The sequence below is a fragment of the Rhinatrema bivittatum genome, chromosome 5, assembly GCF_901001135.1.
Source record: "Rhinatrema bivittatum chromosome 5, aRhiBiv1.1, whole genome shotgun sequence".
In the NCBI taxonomy this organism is placed as follows: domain Eukaryota; kingdom Metazoa; phylum Chordata; class Amphibia; order Gymnophiona; family Rhinatrematidae; genus Rhinatrema; species Rhinatrema bivittatum.
In genome coordinates this window covers 197294644-197315834 of record NC_042619.1, presented here as the reverse complement: position 1 = coordinate 197315834, position 21191 = coordinate 197294644, and the positions used below count along the sequence as shown (strand labels likewise).

The window sequence follows — 21191 nt, the reverse complement described above, 5'->3', positions numbered from 1 at the left end:
TCTAAGGGTGCATTTGAGCATTTTTAGTTCGGGAGTGTACCAAGGTTTTTTTGTTGTATTGGGGGGTTTGATTTTCTTTGCGCGTAGAGGGCAAATTTCGGTTGCAACAGTATTGGTAAGAGAGTGCCATGATGAGAGTACACTGTTAGCGTCTGATAGATCAAGATTGTGCAGTTCCTTATTGAGAACATTGGTAAGTTCATCTTTCGAGCATAGCTTGCGAACCTGTATAGTTTTACCTTCTGAGGTTTTATGAGATGTATTAAGTTGGAGTGTGAGGGTGGTGTGAATAAGGTGGTGGTCTGACCAGCGTATAGGGGAGCAGGTAGGAGGGGTGGCGTTGATGGAGCCATTAATGAATATCAGGTCTAGTGTATGGCCTGCTTGATGGGTAGGGCTAGATAAAATGTGTAAATCCCATAGCCTTTTGAAAATTTAGTGTTAGAGCTGTACATTTACTTATTGTCCCCCTTCCAGTTATTAGTTTAAATTTGATCATGTTATGATCACCATTGCCAAGTGGCCCCACCACCGGTACCTCTCTCACCAAATCCTGCATTAAACTAAGAATTAAATCTAAAATAGCTCACTCCCTTGGTTCCTGAACCAATTGTTCCATGAAGCAGTCGTTTATTACATCCAGGAACATTATGTCTCTAGCATGTCCTGATGTTACATTTACCCAGTCAATATTGGGGTAATTGAAATCTTCAATCTGACAAAGAACTTTGAAAGTCATATAAAACATAAGGATGTTTTATTACTCCAATATGGCAACTCCACAGGTTTATACAAACACCAACTCAATGGCGTCCCCGACACGGACCCGTGTTTCGCCGCGGGCTGCATCGGGGGGGATCGCCACCGCAGGGATTCACACACCAACTGAAATATAAAGACATTCACAGATGTCAGAATAAGGAGAGGACTTACAACCGACCAGTTTAAAGTACTTAAATGTATTACATACCTGACAGTAGCATTTAGAAAGTGACAGGGAGCGCAAAGCCCTTCATAGTTGACAGGTATTTAAAGGAGACAAAGGCGCCAAAACCTACAGGGAAGAGAGCCACGTGAGTCAAAGGACTCCATTCATTGGCTCACGTTCCTGTAGTGCACCCTAGCAGAACCCGGAACCAGCCTACCCTGATAGCTTGTCTACGTGAACAAAAACCATTCAATTTCCCGATTTAAACCTTTCGGGGATACTGTATCTAAAATGAAGATCCAGCGTTGTTCAATCCTGCCTAACAATTCAGCATAATTACCCCCCCGCAAAGGCCGTGAAACTACCTCAATGACACAAAATGAAAGATCTGAAAGGGAATGTGATTGGTTGATCCAGTGGTCAACCAAGGGTTCCTTTTCACGCTGCAGCCGTATGTTTTCACGCTGCAGCCGTATGTTCGAGCAGTGCTCTATAATTCGAGTTTTTATCATCCTGGAAGTTTTACCCACATACATTAAAGAGCACGGACAAGTAATGATACTTGTAATGATTGGATCAACCAATCACATTCCCTTTCAGATCTTTCATTTTGTGTCATTGAGGTAGTTTCACGGCCTTTGCGGGGGGGTAATTATGCTGAATTGTTAGGCAGGATTGAACAACGCTGGATCTTCATTTTAGATACAGTATCCCCGAAAGGTTTAAAATCGGGAAATTGAATGGTTTTTGTTCACGTAGACAAGCTATCAGGGTAGGCTGGTTCCGGGTTCTGCTAGGGTGCACTACAGGAACGTGAGCCAATGAATGGAGTCCTTTGACTCACGTGGCTCTCTTCCCTGTAGGTTTTGGCGCCTTTGTCTCCTTTAAATACCTGTCAACTATGAAGGGCTTTGCGCTCCCTGTCACTTTCTAAATGCTACTGTCAGGTATGTAATACATTTAAGTACTTTAAACTGGTCGGTTGTAAGTCCTCTCCTTATTCTGACATCTGTGAATGTCTTTATATTTCAGTTGGTGTGTGAATCCCTGCGGTGGCGATCCCCCCCGATGCAGCCCGCGGCGAAACACGGGTCCGTGTCGGGGGACGCCATTGAGTTGGTGTTTGTATAAACCTGTGGAGTTGCCATATTGGAGTAATAAAACATTCTTATGTTTTATATGACTTTCAAAGTTCTTTGTCAGATTGAATATTTATCTGCACTGTGTGTACTTTGCGATATTGCCTGAAGTGCAGTACTTGCTCATCATTGTTCTTATGGTAATTGAAATCTCCCATTATTATTGCACTGCCAAATTGGTTAGCTTCCCTGATTTCTCTTAGCATTTCATCATCTGTCTGACCATTTTGTCCAGGTGGACGGTAGTATACTCCTATCACTATACTCTTACCCAACACACATGGGATTTCTACCCATATAGATTCTACTGAGCATTTAGTCTCTTGTATGATCTTTATCCTGTGGACTCTATACCCACCTGGACATAAAGTGCCACACCCCCACCAAGTTAATCCTTCCTATCATTGTGATATAATTTGTACCCTGATATAGCACCAAGTTAAACTCTATACGTCCTGTAATAAAATGTTCGTTTGCCTGATATTATTAGGGATGAAACCAATTTATTTTGTTTTAGGAAACTTGAAAACCTATTTGCTTTTCATAGCATTTATCTAATAGCCTGTTTTTAACTGCTATTACTAGTTATATTTTACTGATTTATTTTATTTATCGAGTTTATATACCGTCATTCGGTTTCGCCATCATAACTGTTTACAAAAAATACGATGTTTACAAGGTTAAGGAGGTTAACAAGATTTTCAAAAAGGTTCAAATGATGTGTTTTGCTGAATTCGATATAGTGATGATTGTCCTTGTATGTGGATATTTTTAGTTTTTTATTCAGAACGGATTACATTCAGGTACTGTAGGTATTTCTCTATCCCCAGAAGGGGAAAATGTGCCAGGCAATGGAGGGTAAAGTGATTGCCCAATGTCACAAGGAGCAACAGTGGGACTTGAACCCTGGTCTCCCTGATTCATAGCCCACTGCTCTAACCACTAGCCTATTCCTCCACTTGACATTTTGTTGTCAGTACTTTGTTTTATTATGCCTATAATGGTGTAATCCACTGAGAATTAGAGATTAGTGGAATATGTTTAATAAATAAATATATAAGTGGGATTTAAATAAAGTGAGAGAGGGAGCATGATGCACCAACTCATAAAGTCTATTCCAAGCATATAGTGTAGCCAGGTGTAAGGCATTGAATCGGGAATTAACAGTAGAGGATGACGACAGAAAGGAGTAACTTGCCTGATGAGTGGAATACCATGAGGAGGGGTGTAGATAGAGATGAGAAGAGAAGTACTAAGGAGCTGCAGAGTCAAGGCGCTTTAAGGCAAGTCAGAGGACCTTGAAATATATGTGGGAATGGATAGGGAGCCAATGTAGTGACTTGGGAAGAGGAGTTATATGGATGTAGTGACTTTCGCAAAAGGTAAGTTGCACAGCTGAATTTTAGATAGGTTATAGTGGTGAGAGATGGCTCATTGGGAGACTTGTGAGGAGCATGTTGCAACAGTCAACGCTGGAAGCGATGAGAGAATTGATAAGGGCTTGGGTAGTGTGTTCAGAAATGAAGGGACAGCATTTGGTGACATTATAGAGAAAGAAATGGCACATTTTAGCAGTGTTTTGGATATGTGTAGAGAAGGAGAGAAGTCAAAGATGATGCCAAGATTACCAGCTGAAGGAACTGGGAGGATTATAGCGTTATCTGCAGAAATAGGGAAAGGAGGAAGTGAGCTTGAGGGGGAAGACAGGAGCTTTGTCTTAGCCATGTTGAGTCTAAGGTGTAGGTTGGACATTCAGGCAGCAATGCAGACAAGCAGGCTGAGATTTGGGAATGGTTTCCTAATGAAATTTCTGATGTAGAGAGGTAAATCTGAGAATCATTAGCATAAAGATGGTTCTGAAAGCCATGAAAGGAAAAAGTATTAAGGGAATTAGTATATGAAGATAAGAGGAAGTAGCCCAGGAGAGAACCCTGAAGCATACCAATTGGTAATGGGATGACAGCAGAGAAGCTGCTGCCAGAGGAAACACAAAGTGCGATGGGAGAGTTAAGAAGAGAACTAAGACAGGACAGAGTCCGGAAATCCAAGTGAGGAGAGAGTATCAAGGAGTAGGTGGTGATCAACAGTGTCAAAAATAGCAGATAGGTCAAGGAGGATAAGGACTGAGTAAAGGCCTTTGGTTTTAGTCATAAATAAGTCATTGGAGATTTTTGGCAAAGGCTGTTTCTGTGGAATGCATAGGGCGAAAACCAGGCTGGAGTAGATCAAGAACTGGATCAAAAATGGCTTGAGATGAAAGAAAGTCAAAATAGCAGCAATGAACAGCACATTTAAATAGTTTGGAAGAAAAAGGGAGGAGGGAGATTGGATGATAATTGGCAGAACAGGTAGGGACTAGTGAAGGTTTTTTGAGGAGTGGTGTGATCACAGCATGTTTGAAGGTTGCAAAACAGAAGCAGTAGGAAGTGATTGATGACTGCAGTGGAGATAGAACTGAGGAGCTAGGTGGGAACAAGCAGTGAATCTGAAAGAAGAGAGAAGGGCAGTTTTCCTCCACTCTGGTTTCAGAAAACATAAGAACATGCCATACTGGGTCAGACCAAGGGTCCATCAAGCCCAGCATCCTGTTTCCAACAGTGGCCAATCCAGGCCATAAGAACCTGGCAAGTACCCAAAAACTATGTCTATTCCATGTTACTGTTGCTAGTTATAGCAGTGGCTATTTTCTAAATCAACTTAATTAATAGCAGGTAATGGACTTCTCCTCCAAGAACTTATCCAATCCTTTTTTAAACACAGCTACACTAACTGCACTAACCACATGCCCTGGCAACAAATTCCAGAGTTTAATTGTGCGATGAGTGAAAAAGAACTTTCTCTGATTAGTTTTAAATGTGCCACATGCTAACTTCATGGAGTGCTTCCTAGTCTTTCTATTATCTGAAAAAATAAATAACAGATTCACATCCACCCGTTCTAGACCTCTCATGATTTTAAACACCTCTATCATATCCCCCCTCAGCCATCTCTTCTCCAAGCTGAAAAGTCCTAACCTCTTTAGTCTTTCCTCATAGGGGAGCTGTTCCATTCCCCTTATCATTCTGATCGCCCTTCTCTGTACCTTCTCCGTCGCAATTATATGTTTTTTGAGATGCGGCAACCAGAATTGTTCACAGTATTCAAGGTGCGGTCTCACCATGGAGCGATACAGAGGCATTATGCCATTTTCAGTTTTATTCACCATTCCCTTTCTAACATTCTGTTGCTTTTTTGACTGCTTCAGCACACTGAACCGACGATTTCAATGTGTTATCCACTATGACGCCTAGATCTCTTTCTTGGGTGATAGCACCTAATATGGAACCTAACACTATAACTATAGCATGGGTTATTATATGCATCACCTTGCACTTATCCACATTAAATTTCATCTGCCATTTCAATGCCCAATTTTCAAGTCTCACAAGGTCTTCCTGCAATTTATCACAATCTGCTTGTGATTGAACTACTCTGAACAATTTTGTATCTGCAAATTTGATTACCTCACTTGTCGTATTTCTTTCCAGATCATTTATAAATATATTGAAAATTAAGGGTCCCAATACAGGTCCCTGAGGCACTGCACTGCCCACTCCCTTCCACTGAGAAAATTGTCCATTTAATCCTACTGTTTCCTGTCTTTTAGCCAGTTTGAAATCCACGAAAGGACATCGCCACCTATCCCATGACTTTTTACTTTTCCTAGAAGCCTCTCATGAGGAACTGTGTCAAACGCCTTCTGAAAATCCAAGTACACTACATCTACCGGTTCACCTTTATCCACATGTTTATTAACTCCTTCAAAAAAGTGAAGCAGATTTGTGAGGCAAGACTTGCCCTGGGTAAAGCCATGCTGACTTTGTTCCATTAAACCATGTCTTTCTATATGTTCTGTGATTTTGATGTTTAGAACACTTTCCACTATTTTTCCTGGCACTGAAGTCAGGCTAACCGGTCTGTAGTTTCCCGGATCGCCCCCTGGAGCCCTTTTTAAATATTGGGGTTACATTTGCTATCCTCCAGTCTTCAGGTACAATGGATGATTTTAATGATAGGTTACAAATTTTTACTAATAGGTCTGAAATTTCATTTTTTAGTTCCTTCAGAACTCTGGGGTGTATACCATCCGGTCCAGGTGACTTACTACTCTTCAGTTTGTCAATCAGGCCTACCACATCTTTTAGGTTCACCGTGATTTGGTTCCATCCAGGAGAGTGGTTCGGAGACCAGAGGAAGGGTAGAGGAAAAAGAAGTGGGGAGAGGGAGGTTGAGAACATGAGACTAATTTTGTGAATCTTGCCATGGAAGTAGTCAGCCACAGCCTGGGCAAAGAGTGAAGGCAGGAGGGAGGTAAAGAAAGTTTGAGGAAGGAATGGAGTGTGGCAGAGAGATGGCAAAATTTGGATGCAAGAGTTTGTCAGATAGACTTAGTAGTCTTGCTTCGCAAGAGCAATAGCAGACTGGAAGGTGGCCAGTATAGTTTTTAAATGTATGAATTCTGTGTGGGCATAGGATTTTAAGCCAGAGACATTCTGTGAAACAGGCACAGGAACATAGGAAGCAAATTCAATGGGTGAGTCAAGGCTAGGGTTTGGTGTGTTTACAGATTGGTTTCGGTGTGGGCAAGAGTATCTAAAGCAAAGGAGAGTATAGTGTAAAAGAAACTGCTTTATCAAATGACTCAATGTAGTGGAGAAAAGGAAAGATGAAACAGTAGTGGAGAGGATAACAAGGTCAACAGCCTGGAGATTTTTGAAGATGTTGATAGTGACTGGAAGAGACTGTGGGAGAGGGTGGTTTAGAGTGAATGTTCAGATAATGGCCTGAGAGAGGAAGAAATGGAGGTTGAAAAGTCTGAGAGACAGCAGTTGGAGGAAAGAACTAGGAACAAGGCAGTGGCCATGCTTATGAGTAAGGGCAATGGAGATCAAACAACATGGTTTGAGGAAGAAGAGTCAGAAAGGTCATCAATGGAGAAAGTACTACTTACCTGATAATTTACTTTCCTCTAGTAAGGGTAGGTCAGTCCCCACGAGTGGGTTATGCACCTCTACCAGCAGATGGAGACTGAGCAAAAACATCAGGGCCATATAGTCCCACCCCGACCTCAGCCCACCAAAATTCTCTGGAAAAGACACATTGTGGACCAAACTTATTATTCTTGAACATTATTAGTAAAAGCCAACCATTCATGTTTCCTAATCAACAGAACACCGAGTTCAGACAAAAGGAAGGCATATCTCTATCAAACTAAGGGCTAGAGAAACCACTTACCAGATTTCAATGAAGAGCAGGAATTATACGCTGCACAGGTCACCCAAAGAAAGGCTAACCCCAAATTTAAACATTGGCAAAGGAGGGCAGGTTGGGGATTGACCTGCCCTTACTAGAGGAAAGGAAATTATTAGGTAAGTAGTAATTTCTCCTTCCTCTGCATTCAGGCAGGTCAATCCCCAGAAGTGGGATGTACCAAAGCTAATCTCGAAAAGGGTGGGGGGCTGCCAGTGGTCCAGTCAATAACGCCCGTGCAAATCTGATATCCTTCCTAGCCTAACAACCCAGCAGTAATGCTTGGAGAAGGTATGCAAAGAAGACCATGTCTCCGCTCGGCAAATTTCAGCAGGCGACAAACGAAGTTCTGCCCTCGATACAGTCTGAGCCCTTGTGGAATGTGGTCTAAACTGTTTGGCAAGGCAACCTCAGCAGCCACATAAGCTGTTGTAATGGCATCCTTAAGCCAGCAGGTTATTGTTGACTGCATCGCCAGTGCTTCCTATTTACCTCCACAATGGAGCACAAACAGGTGATCAGACTTTCTAACAGCTTTAGTCATCTTCAGATACCACAGTAAATGATACTTGACGTCTAAGGAAAGCAAAGACTGTATTCAGCTTCACCTCTGTCCCTGCCTAAGGCGGGAAGAGAAATGGACTGATTCAAATGAAACAACAAAACCATTTTGGGCATAGTCCAAAGTTGAATCATATCCAGAGTCATACGGAGAAAAGGCTTACGGCAGGAAAGAGCCTCCAGCTCACAGACCTGACATGCTGAACAGTTTGCTACCAGAAAAACTGTCTTCAAGGTAAGTAGCTGCAAGGAAAGAGTACACAGTAGTCGAAAAGTCAGACCTGCCAAAAACTCAAGGACCAAGTTATGGTCCCACAGATGCACTGGAAGCCGCAATGGTGGCAAAGATGCTTAACTTTCTATGAGAAATGGGACATGTCCAGATGGGAAGACAAAGGATCTCCATTGACACTCCCCCTATAACAAGCCAGGGCTACAACTTGAACCTTCAAGGTGTTAAGGGCCAAACCCTTAAGCAAGCCATCCTGTAAAAATGCCAAAATCAAAGGAATATCCACACTGAGCGGTTGAGTCCATCGCTCAGAATACCAGGCCTCAAAGACCCTTCAAACTCTAACAGTCTACAGAAGTAGAAAATTTCCAGGCCCAAAAGAGCGAAAATTACAGCAGGCAAAAAACCCCACTTCAACAACAGAACCCTTTCAAAGGCCAAACAGTAAGACAGAATCAACCCAGATCCTCATGCAGAAAGGGCCCCTGATGTAACAGATTGTTCTGAGACAGTAGCCTAAGGGGACTACCCACCAAAAATCTCTGGAGATCAGCGTACAATGGCCTTTGAACCCAATCCGGAGCCACTAAAAGGGCGGCGTTGGTTTGACTTGCAATCTTCTGGATCACCCTGCTTACCAGAGGCTACAGTAGAAATGCATTCAGAAGGGTGCCCATCACTTTTGGGTCCTGCCTGGGACTGAAGTAGCGTGGAACTTCTGCACTGTTGAAGGTCACCAGCAGTTCAAGGGCCTCTTCCGCCAGCTCCCATTCTCCTGGGTCCAAGTTTCTCCTGCTGAGGAAATCAGCTCTGTCCTTTCTGGCAATGTGAAAGGCGGATATGTTTAGGACTTCTGGGAAAAACCTCACCTATAAGGTCGAAAATGCTGGTAGTCTCGAGAGAGGCCACTTGCCCAAAAGACCAGGCAATGAGTTTCTTGTCCTCTGGCAATCGAGGGCTTGGGTCTTTCCCCATTTACTTAACATTTTTTCAGTTCACTGCCAAACAAATGCGAACCCTTGATGGGCAACTTGATAAGACTTTGAAACAGTATCCGCCGATCAATTGCGTAGCCACAGCTGCCATCTGGTCACAAGAACTGAAGCCGCTCCTCTGGCAGCTGTGCAAATTAAGTCACAGTCCACATCAGCTAAGGCGGTGGCCTCCAGTTCTGCCGTAGGTCCAAGATTTGACCTGGAGCCACCAGATTCTTAACAAAGAGGCAAGGTAGCTCGAACTACCAAGGCGAAACAAGAAGCAATTTGCAAGTTCACCGTCACTGCCTCAAGAGGTTTTGCTTTAGGATAGCCTCAATCCTCCAGTGCCATACCTCTCTATACCGGGATAGTGGTACATTTTGTGACAACACCAGTCCAAGGCATCCACTCTAGAGAAACACCACTGCTCTCTGGCCTGAGGATCCAAGGGGTATAAATCTGCCAAGATACGTCCTCCTTTAAAAGATGCCTCCATTTCAGATTAATCAACTCCTGGACTGCATCCAGGAATGGAAAGAAACTAGAAGCCTTGCGTAGGGTGACCAAAATAGGATCCTTCTTCTGCATCCTCAAGGCGTCAGGCCCAGCCACTCCGCGGGTCTTCAAGGTCTGAGAGATCAAACCCGGCAACTCATCTCTATGAAAGAAACAGAGAAGAGTTCGATACGGCTTCTAATCTGAGAGAATGTCCCTCACCATCACCATCATTGGTATCATCCTGATCCACGTGCATTTGAGCTTAGTTAGGCCGCATTGCGCCACAGTATTTGATTGTGGAGAAAGGCAGAGGAGCACTTGAAGTCACGGACCTACCTTAGTAAGCTGTGCAGATTCAGAAGACCAGCCCTATAGAAACATCTGCAATCCCTGAAGAATTCTTCTCAAAAAAAGGAGGATGGGTTCATTAAAGGCCCCATAAGCCCGAATCTGTCATCCTAGTGGCTCATGATGACTCGGCCAGTGGATCAATCAAGGAAAGGGACACCTCCGCCATGTCTCCCTCGGTCCCACTCCTCTCAGACTGAGGAGATGGACCAATGCCAGCAAAATCAGAAGGAGTAAAATCTCCCTGAACATCCAGGCAGCACAGACATAGGCTTAAAGAAAGCTCTGGCTGAATAGCCCTGATGTGGCATGCAGCACAAATAGATAAGCGCTTAGGCTTCTTTGCCACAGGCGTTATAGTTGTAAGCATGCAGAAAATAAAAGCTAGTGCCTAGATTATGTGCGCATAAAACCACCACTAAAAATGGCCGCAGAAAAAGCGTGCTCACAAAAAAATGTGCGCGCAGGCATATACGCCTAGGCCGCACATCCAACTAAGCGCCCAAACTGGGTACTCAGTACCAACACCAAGAAAGACGCCTAAGCAGGACGTACAAGATGTGCATCCAGAATGAAGGTCCAAATTGGATGCACAGCTGAGACTGGATGCACAAACAGGCATGCAGGTGTGCACTAACAGATCACAATACAAAATGTGCAAAAACACCTTGCGGCCTACAGTGCGCCAAAAGGAGTGAAGCCTGCGAGTGGGGCCTAGCCATATGGCTGCTCAACCTGCTGTGCCTGCTTTACCTCCTTACCTCACAGAACTCCTCAGAGATGTGAGCGGAACAGCCAAACGCCGAGGTAACAGAACCTTTTTCCTGCTTACTTTCTTCTCTGCACTGTTTTTTTTTTCTTGAAGAAAGAAAAAAACCCACAAAAACACAAAAAAAACAAAACAAAAACTTAAGCTCAGCCCTCCCCGGCTGAGAGCAAGAACGGATCCTGCCTACAGGGGGAGAGGGCTAAAGCCTTCACTATCAAGCCTCTCTCAGTCTGCAACTGCTAATAGAATTTTAGGTCTACGCCACTGAAGGATACCAGACTGAGGCATTCTATTAAGGGAAGGATCGCGCAGTATCACTTCAGGAGGCAAGCGGTGCTATACAGACGCTTTACCTTTCCAACTTTTTTTTTTTTTTTTTAAATTCACAAGTAATCCTCCAAAGGGAAATGCATGCCCACCATCTGCTGGAGACAGAATACTGGCAGGCTGTTGTCAGGGCGGGACTATGGCTGAGACATCAGCTTTTGCTCCGTCTTCATCTGCTGGTAGAGGTGCACTCGTGGGTTTTGACCTGTCCAAACACTAAGGAAATGGAGGTTAAAGATGCCAAGAATAAAGGAGGGGAATATGGGTCAAGGAAGAAGGAAAGCCAGGTATCAGAGTGTATGAGAAAGGAGGAGGGGGATCGATACATAAGAGCTACCCAGAGGCAGATGGATTGGGCTCAAAGGAAGTAAGAGTAGAAATGAGGTGGAAAAACGGGTTGAAACCTATAGGGGTGGGGGAGAGCATTATCACCACTGCAGCTTACTGTGTGAGGTATATGGGAGAAGAGTGCCTCCATGATAGCAGCAACTGAAGCAGAATCCTCAGGGGAAAGCCAGGTCTCAGACAAGGCAAGGAGAATAAGAGGTCATGCACATAGACAAGCTTCTTGGAAATAGAGTGGGAATTCTAGAGGGAGCATGAGAAGGGAAAAGGGAAGGGAGAAGGGGGAATAGTGATACGATTGGAGGGATAAGAGTTTGATATCCACCACTGGGATGAAAGTTGCCTTGGAAGGCCAGGATTGGTTCTATACCTTCCCTTCCATTGAAAAAGGTTTGCCTCTTATGCACCATTAATATCGTTCAGATATTTAAATGTCTTTTGCATACCCTCCATTTCTTCTCTCATCTAGGGTATACATATTTAGGTCCTTCAGTCATTTTGTAATGCTTCTGGTACAGACCCTACACCATTCTGGTTACCTTTCTCTGAACAGCCGCTAGCCTCTCTATCCTTTGATATATGGCCTCTAAAATGTAACAGTATTTGAGGTGAGGTCTCACCAACAATGCTGTGCTCCGTCTGGAGGCATTATCTAAAAAATGATTGTTCAGAAAATGTCAAACAAAATGATGTTTTGGGTCTGCAAAAAAGCTGTATGAAAGGAGACTGAAGGACCTAAATACATATACTGGGTTGCTATGCAAACCCAATTTTACACTAGAAATAAAAATTAGGGTTCTCATTGATGCTATACCAGGAAATGTGTCCCCAGTATTGGGACATATTTCAGTATGGATAATATCTTACCTTTGTTCCACTGAAGATTGAATTTACAATGGCATGACATTCTTCTATTGCACCATCTCCATTAAATTCCAATGCAACAACAGGTCCTAAAAGAAAATCAATATTTCATCACTGATAATCAAAGAAAAAATGAGTTACCCGTCATTAGCTGTTACAATTATTTTGCTTAGTCATCTATACTTGGTGGTATTTAATTTGTTGTAAATATGTGCTTGGTTGTTACTTTACTCTAAAGCAGTGATATTCATTTCAGTCCTCGAAGTCTGTAAATGGATCAAGTTTTCAGGATATCCCTAATGAATAATCAGAGTTGCTTACCTGTAGCAGGTGTTCTCCTAGGACAGCAGGATGTTAGTCCTCATCTACAGGAGTGACATAATCAGATCGAACTCCGGTATGGAAAACCTATGTCAAAGTTTCTAGAAACTGACTGGCACACTGAGCATGTCCAGTATGCCACTATCCACTCAACTATGCGGGGTTCCTCTTCAGTCTCGTAACAGAATTACGAAAAAATAAAACAAGCATAGGACAAACCCAACTCCGCGGGGTGGCGGGTGGGTTTCGTGAGGGCTAACATCCTGCTGTCCTAGGAGAATACCTGTTACAGGTAAGCAACTCTGCTTTCTTCTAGGACAAGCAGGATGGTAATCCTCACACATGGGTGAATCCCTAGCTGCAGGCTGTTCCCGAACAAGCAAGACCAACAGGACCCAACCAGGTGCCAATGGGCACAACAACACAGCGGGAAACAGCCTGAACCCGAAAAAAGGGCTCCAGGCAGGAAGAGTTGGGTTCTACAGCTGAAAGAGATTCTGGAGGACAGACTGGCCGAAGCTGCTATTGTGTCAGCCATCCCTGTCCAAAAACGGTAGTGAGCAGTAGAGAACTCCACGTCACCGTCTTGCAAACCTCAGTCATAGTTACCACTCTCAGGTTGGCCACCAAAGCCGCCATGGCTCTGACAGAATAAGTCTTGACATGGCTCCCAAGCTGCAGTCTCGCTTGCGCATTTGCAGAAGGAGATGCATTCTGCCAGCCAATTAAACAAGGTTTGCTTGGCAACCACAACTCCCAATCTGTTCTTATCAAATAAGATGAAGAGTTGCGTGGATTGCCTGTGACCTGCTGCCCGCTCCAGGAAGAAGGCCAAGGCTCTCTTGCAATCCAAGCTGTGCAGAGCCCGTTCACCCTTGTGCAAATGAGGCTTGGGGAAAAAAGGTGGGCAGGATGATTGACTAGTTCAGATGGAAATCCATCACCACCTTAGGCAGGAATATAGTGTGTGCATGCAGAAACTCCTATCATGAAAGAACTTAGTTTATGGTGGGTACGTTAATGCCTGATGCTCACTGACCCTGTGTGCCGAAATGAAGGTGACCAAAAACATGACCTTCCAGGTCATGTACTTCAGGTCACAGGTGTGCAGTGGCTCGAAAGGATCCTTCATGAGTTGAGACACACCAGATTAAGGTCCCAGGACACAGCAGGAGGACACAGAGGAGGCTTTAAATTGAAGCAGACCTCACCACTATGGGCTGCATAGAAATAGGAGAACAATTCACACCCTGGTGGTAGGCTCAGATAGCATTTAGGAGTACCCTCATGGAGCTGATCTTCAAGACAGCATCCGAAAGGTGTAGCAGATAGTCAAGCAGTTTCGATGTAGAGGAGGATAACAGATTTAACCTGTGATGCTCACACCACACAGCAAACCTCCTACACTTCAGGCCATAAGACTTCTGAGTGGAAGGCTTCCTGGAAGCTATCAGGACGTGAGACACATCATCCAACAGGTCAAGGGGTGCAGAATTAGTCTTGCAACATCCAGGCTATTAGAGACAACATCCTGAGTTTGGGATGGCACAGCCTGCCCTAATCCTGCGTGACAAGGTCAGGGGAAGTCCTCAGACCAATCGGGTCCCTGACAGAGATCCCCCACAGGAGCGGGAACTAGACCTGCCTCGGCCAATGAGGGGCTATGAGGATCATGGTTCCCCTGTCTTGCCAGAACTTCAGGAGAGTCTTCACCACCAGAGGAAGGAGGATACGCATATAGAAAGCCCCTGCCCCAGTGGCGGGAAAAGGTGTTTGTGGCTGGTTTGTCGTCCCCCCCCTGTACTGTTACGATGCTGCTCGTGGGCCTAGCCATGAGCAGCCTCTCACCTCTCTGCCACCAGTCTCCCAGCTGCTCTGATGCTGTCTTTTGCGGCCTGGAGCCGCTGCCGTCCTGCCTCCGTGGTCCGGAGGTCACAGACATTATCTTCCTGCGGCAGAAAGGCCTGCCGCTGCTGCCGTCTTCTCCTGCGTGGCGGGACCACTGCACACCCTGCTGCCCACGTGGCTTGGAGCCACTGTTCTGTGCCACCCCTGCGGCAGGAGGCTGCCACCAATGCCGGGACCAGCCTTGCGGCCTAGTGCCGCTTCTACTCCTTCTTCGTGGCATGGATGCTGCTGTCCCTGGTCCTGCCCTCCTAGGTGCGTGGTCGTGCCTCTTCTGTCTTCTTAAAGGGCACGTGGTGGGAGTAGCCCCATGGCTCCACTTGATGATGTCATGTAGGGTGTTTCCTCTTCAGCCCTACAAAAGGGCCCTTCTTCAGTTCTCCGTAGCCTTTGCAAGGAGTCAGTCTGCTCCTGGACTTCTCAGTCTTCAGCTGCTTAAAGGCACTCCGTTCTTCATGGGAATTCCCTCGTCTTTGGCCATGGTTCCTGGTCTCTCGGATCCCGTGTCCTCGTTTTCAGATGTTCCAGACATCCTCTACTTCAGATGTTCCGCATCCAGGCGTCCATTCCTTCTGGCTCCTCTCTTTAGAAGCCTTGTCCTCTGATGTCCTTGGTTCTGGGTCCACCCTAGCCTCCCGCCAGCGGATCATGCTGTCCATGGACCTGCCAGGGCGCTGATCACGCTGGGTCACTGAAGCCTCTACACTCCAGCTGGAACCTGCTATGAGTGTCGCCTGAATTCCACTTCATCCTGAGTTTTAACCTTGCTGGCCACTCACCAAGAGTCTTCATCCACCTAGTTTCCTTAGCCTGTCCTTGTGCGGATGGTTCCAGGGTCCGGGGGCCAACCTTAGCCCATCCAGCGGACCCTGCTGTCAGTGGACCTGCCAGGGTGCTGGTCACGCTGGGTCACTGAAACATCTTCCAGCTGGAACTGTCTTGAGCCACCCGGATCCTCTCTTCATCCTGAATCCTCAGCCTTGCCTTCTTGCCTAGTGTTCTTGTCCGACCATGTCTCCAAGTACCTTCGTCTGGTTCCAGTAGCATCACTTGTCCTCAACCTCTGTCCATCCTGTCGCATCTGCTGTTTCCAGGCGGCAGGTCCGAAAGGGCTATAGAGTGGCCGGAGGGCTGCCCCAGAGACCAGCATTGCATTTTTGGGTCTCTCCCGATGCGCTTAGGTTCGGCAGAGGTCCAAGCCCCTCGTCTTCAGCCTGTCCGCCCGTGCTTGGACACATCTTGCCTGCCTCGGCGCTTCCTCGGAGCTCCTCTGCAGTCGCACCGTGGTCCAAGGGCACACTAACCTCCTCGGAATTGGGACCGCTCCCTAGCGCTCCCTCAACATGTACATGGAGCAGAGGTTTTTCACCTTGCTGTTGCAGGGGGAAGCAAAGAGATCCATATGACTGGACTTCCCCAGAGGCAGAAGATCCGGTCTGCCACTGCCAGATTCAGAGACCACGCGTGAAGTCTGTAGGCCCAACTCAGTCAGTCCGCTACCATATTCTCAATCCTTGCAAGATATACGGCTCGGAGCAGCATACCCTGAGACAGAGTCCATGACCAAATCTGAACCACTTCCTGACACAGGAGGAACGATCTTGTACCTCCCTGCCACCTGGCTGTCAGTCTGGATCAGGACCGCCTTGTTGGACAAGCGATCCATTTGATTTTTTGAAACTGTCTTTCCACCAATAAATCATGGCTGTCACTAATAAGAGTGCTTGTTAATATTGCTAAGACCAAGATTATGATCTTGGAGAGATTTGATTGACAAACCACAAAGTTGTATTTGAAGACTGAAATTCCAATTTAACCACAGGTTAAATGTTTAGGAATCATATTAGACTCCAGGTTAAGTATGCAGCCCCAAGTTATTGGGGTTGCAAGCACTACTTTTTTCAAGACCAGACTCTTGCAAACTGCTGCTCACATCTTCTGATTTTTGGATGGTTCTCCAGGACTAGTGTTCACTGGAATAGATTATTGTAATGCCCTGTACCTTTGATTACCAAAGTCCACACTTTCGGTGTTACAGATTGCACAAAATTCAGCCACTCCTCACAGATACTAGTATCAGAAAGCATATCAGCCCAGTTCTTTATTAATTCCACTGGCTTAATTGCCAGGATTAATTGTAAGGTTGTACTATTATTCATAAATTTGACAATATGATTATCCATGGATTGGTGCTCTGTTGAAAATGTATTATCCTCAATGCACACACTGTTCATCAAAATCTCATCTATTGGTAGTCCCCTCAGTCAAGCTTGCATGCGTTTATGAAATACGAGAAAAGGCTCTCTATTGCAGGCCCAGTATCAGTGCCAGTGGAAGCACTAGGCAGCTGTCTAGAGCACCATAGGTTTAGGTGTGGCTGCCTATTCCGGTCACCCTTTGAGTAAAACAACTTCGGTACTCTTGGCTGCTGGCATGACTTTTGGTAATTGAACTTCCTCCTTCCTGTCCCTCCTCCCCCCCCCCCCCTATGACCGGAAGAGGAAGTTGTGTTGCTTGGGCTGTGGGGGCGGGAAAGAGGAAATCCAATTGCAGCAGCATAGACCCTTATGGGTGGAAGAAAGGACTCCAGAGGCGGAGCAGCATCAGCCAGCCTGCACAACAGAAGAGAAACATTGAGCAGGAGCAATGTCAGTTGACCAGGCAGCCCGAAAGCCTATTTAAGCCAGTGGGGGCTTGCTGGCTGGGCCCGTGTAGCAGCAGCAGGAAAAGGAGCACTGAGCAGGGGTGGCATCTGCAGGGACTGCATGACAGCAAACAGAACAGAGAGAAAAGGCATTGGAACCATGGAGTCTGCCCAAGGAGGCTGCTATTGCTTAAGTGTTCCACGAGGAAGATAGAAAGAGTAGAGTGAGTGAGTTAGTGCGCATGTACGTGTGAGAGCATGACTGTATAAAAGCATCTCTGTATGTGAGAAAGAGCATAAGTGTGTGTGTAGGGATCTCAAGTAGCCTGACGTTTTCTATTTTCCTAATAGGAGGCGTATTGGTATTTTAGGGCGTGTTGTAATATTTGCAGTGTTGCCTTTTCATAGGTAGGGTTGTTATTGTTGGAGTGCTGGCAGCTAGTGCTCTTTTGATTTATTGTAATTGTAATTCAGTTTACTCATAGCTTTCAGAGAGCCAAGCTCATACCAAATCATGTTATAATAGGTCTAATGGCAAATTGTGTGGTGGTATACTAAAAGGTTATCAACCATGTAGGGAAAGGTATAGTGCTAGAGATTTAATACCACATGAGTTCTAAGCATCTCTTTTCCGTGTTTAACTGGTTGGCACTACAGTAGTGCATGTTAATACATGTTGTGATTATTTGTACCTGCAATATATCAAAGTGTAGCACAAAGACGCATAAGGATCCTTAAATTCCAAATGAAGATTCAGTCACCGTGAAAGATGCCAAGTGACAATTCTTTAATGGGTAGATGTATAAAGGTGAAATACAAGTGGGTCCCCTGACATGGGCTGTGTTTCGCCACTCTGGCTGCGTCGGGAGGGGCAAGAGCCGAAAACTATAATAAAGAAGCAAATGAAGGCAAGGATCCAAGATAAAAAAAATACAATTAGGCTACATGATAAAAACTCAAAACAGTATGTAAGAAACAATGTAGGGGAATGTACCTAGCAATTAAACATGTGGTATAATTATTGACATGGCTTGGCATCTGAGTCGCTGAAATATAAATAACAGTAATACAAGGAATAATGGTGGATATTCACGCGGGTTTAAAACAGGGCATCAAGTGGTCTGTATTTTTCTGAACCCTCTACCACTCATTTAGTGGCTCTGCTCCACTGTTGCTTTGGCCCTATATGCCATCACAGATTTTTTTTCACTTGTCTCTATTAAGATACATTTCTGATTTTTTTTGTTTTCACTTCAATATCTTTTCATTCTCATTTATATTTTTTCTAATCCCTCTTATTACCTTCACTCTTTTTTCCCCCCATTTCTTTTTCTTCCCCTTCCTCCACTTCTCCCTATCTTCCCCTCTTTTCCTCCTTTCTTTCTATCCTGTCATTTTCCCTCTTCCCTTTTGTCTGGCCCTCTTATTTGGCCTGTCACTCATATGTGAATTTGGCACGCTTTGAAAGCTGGCCCCGCCCTCAACTCTCTTCTTTATCTGCTGTCAGTTTGACAGTGTCTAGTCTTTGTGTGGTGTGGATTTCCAGGCTCTGATTTCTTTAACCCCCTAGTAAGTCCATGGTTTTTGTTCCCATTTTTTACAATCATTTTTTCATTCTCTTTCATTTTATTTTTTTTAATTCTTAAGTTTCTTTATCTTGCTGTTAGTCTTTTAGACTCGTCACTCCGCAGCAGTTATTGGTGCGATTCTTCAGCTTTTACCAGGCATTTTTTTTCATTTTATTTTCGGTTTCAGTTTGTTGCTGCCATGTGTTTATTTTGTGCCCTAAGTGCTTATTCATTCTACATTGAGCTTTTTTACCTGGCACAGTGTTTTTTTTTGTGATCACGTTCGTTCCTGCCATGTGTTTCCTTTGTGTCAGCACTTCATTAAGTCGCTGGCACTGTTAGCCTCTTTTCTCTCTTCTCTTCACCCTCATTTTTGGGTCACTTGCTTGTTTCCTAGTATTCCTTCATGTCCTTCCCACTATCGTTTCCCATAGAAACATAGAAATGATGGCAGAAGACGACCAAACGGCCCATTCAGTCTGCCCAGCAAGCTTTCACACTTATTTTTTCCTCATACTTAACTGATACTCTTGGCCTTTATTAGTAACTTTTTGGTTCTATTTACCTTCCACCCCCGTCACTGATGTAGAGAGCAGTGCTGGAGCTGCATCTAAGTGAAGTATCTAGCTTAATTGGTTAGGGGTAGTAACTGCCGCAATAAGCAAGCTACTCCCACACTTATTTGTTTATCCAGCCTGTGCAATTCAGTCCTTGTTGGTTGTTGTCTGAATATAAATCCTCTTTTCTTCATTCCCCCTGCAGTTGAAGCAGTGAGCTGCACTGGATATGTATTCCAAGTGAAGAATCAGGCTTAATTGATTCGGGGTAGTAACCGCCACAACAAGCAAACTATTCCCCCGCTTTTTTGTGAATGCAAATTTTTTTTCCACATTTCCTCTTGCCGTTGAAGTATAGAGCATTTCCCATTACTTATTTGGCACCAACATTTCTTCCTTTTCATTGCCTTCTCCATTTCTGTATGTCACTGTTACACAGTGCAGTTCTCTCATTCTTGGAGCCCTGTTTGTTTCCATTTTTATTTCCTATCATTTCGTGCCATTTACATTTCACTTCCCATTGGCTCTCTGTATGGACTGACTAGCGTCCCTTATCTTTTACAGTTCCCAATACTATTTTTTTGAATTACCTTATTCAATGTCTATGAGACCTTGGGGACTACTAGCACTAATTTGAGCTTCCTCGACTTCTTCACATGGTATGTAGTGCTTGCACAGGTGGTGTTCCTTCATGTTTGGTATTCGTTACCCATGTTCCATGTAGTACTATTATTTATATTTTAGCGACTCTGAGATGCCAAGCCATGTCAATTATGTCATGTTTAATTAATAGGTACATTCACTGTACATTGTTTTATACGCTGTTTTGAGTTTTTATCATGTAGCCTAATTGTATTTGTTTGATCTTGGATCCTTGCCTTCATTTATTTCTTTATTATAGTTTTGGGCTCTTGTTCTTCCCGACGCAGCCAAAGTGGCGAAACAGTCCATGTCGGGGGACCCACTTGTATTTCACCTTTATACATATATCCATTAAAGAATTGTGTTGCTTGGCACCTTTCACGGTGACTGAATCTTCATTTGGAATTTAAGGATCCTTATGCATCTTTGCATTACACTGATATATTGAGGTTGCTCCACTGTGTATACTGCTCCTCTTTTCCACCTTTATTTTTATTATTTGTACCTGGACATGCTAGGGAGGTAAAGTTTCTAGATGAAACATGATTGCTACATGGAGCAACTGGTCCAGGAACAGACAAGAGGGGAAGCCATTTTAGACCTAATTCTTACTGGAACACAGGATTTGGTGCAAGTGGTAACAGTGATGGGGTTGCTCTGCAACAGTGATCATAGTGCGATCAAATTTGACTTAATGATTGGGAGGACATTAAGTACATCTACAACTCTAGAATTAAGCTTTCAAAAGGAAACTGATAAAATGCAAAAAATGGTTGGGGAAAAAACTGAAAAGTGGAGATCGCATGATGCGGTGAGCCAAGCAGGATGGATTTGCTGTGAGCTCTGGGTGCCACTATTCCCCCCACTGTTTTTTGCCTCCCCTGTACTTTTACCTTGTTTAAGTACTCCTGTGGAAAGTTAAAAAGTTTATGGACAGATGGACAGATTATGGACAGATTTGTTCTTCAAACAGATCAGGATATGTGTTAGCAGAAACACTGAGACAGGCCAAAGAATAAATTAAGATAACTGATTCCAAAATGGCTAATGCAAGGGAGAATGCTGCTCTGCTTGGAGCCTTGGACTGGCAGTGAGGGAGCATAAGCCAATCGGGATACCCTTGACATCAGACCCTCTGGTCGGAGGCAGGCTGCGGTTCTTCAGACCAGTGGGTCCTGTCCACCGTTCGTCGAGAGTATCGACAACTGAGTGTTCCTGTGGATTCTCCCCATGCCCCTCTTGGGGTTGGTCCCTGCATCAGGAAATACTCTTGACAG

At 44.6% G+C, this 21191-nt stretch overlaps 1 protein-coding gene across 3 annotated transcripts in view; it reads right to left on the bottom strand.

Annotated features, from left to right (window-relative positions):
* The window catches only part of RP2 (RP2 activator of ARL3 GTPase), a 97593-nt gene that overhangs the window by 24707 nt on the left and 51695 nt on the right, over nt 1-21191 (bottom strand). For all 3 annotated transcript variants that reach the window (XM_029603063.1, XM_029603062.1, XM_029603064.1), the window contains exon 4: nt 12281-12366. In XM_029603063.1, coding sequence (XP_029458923.1) covers nt 12281-12366 — 86 coding nt within the window. The remainder of the gene's footprint in view (nt 1-12280; nt 12367-21191) is intronic.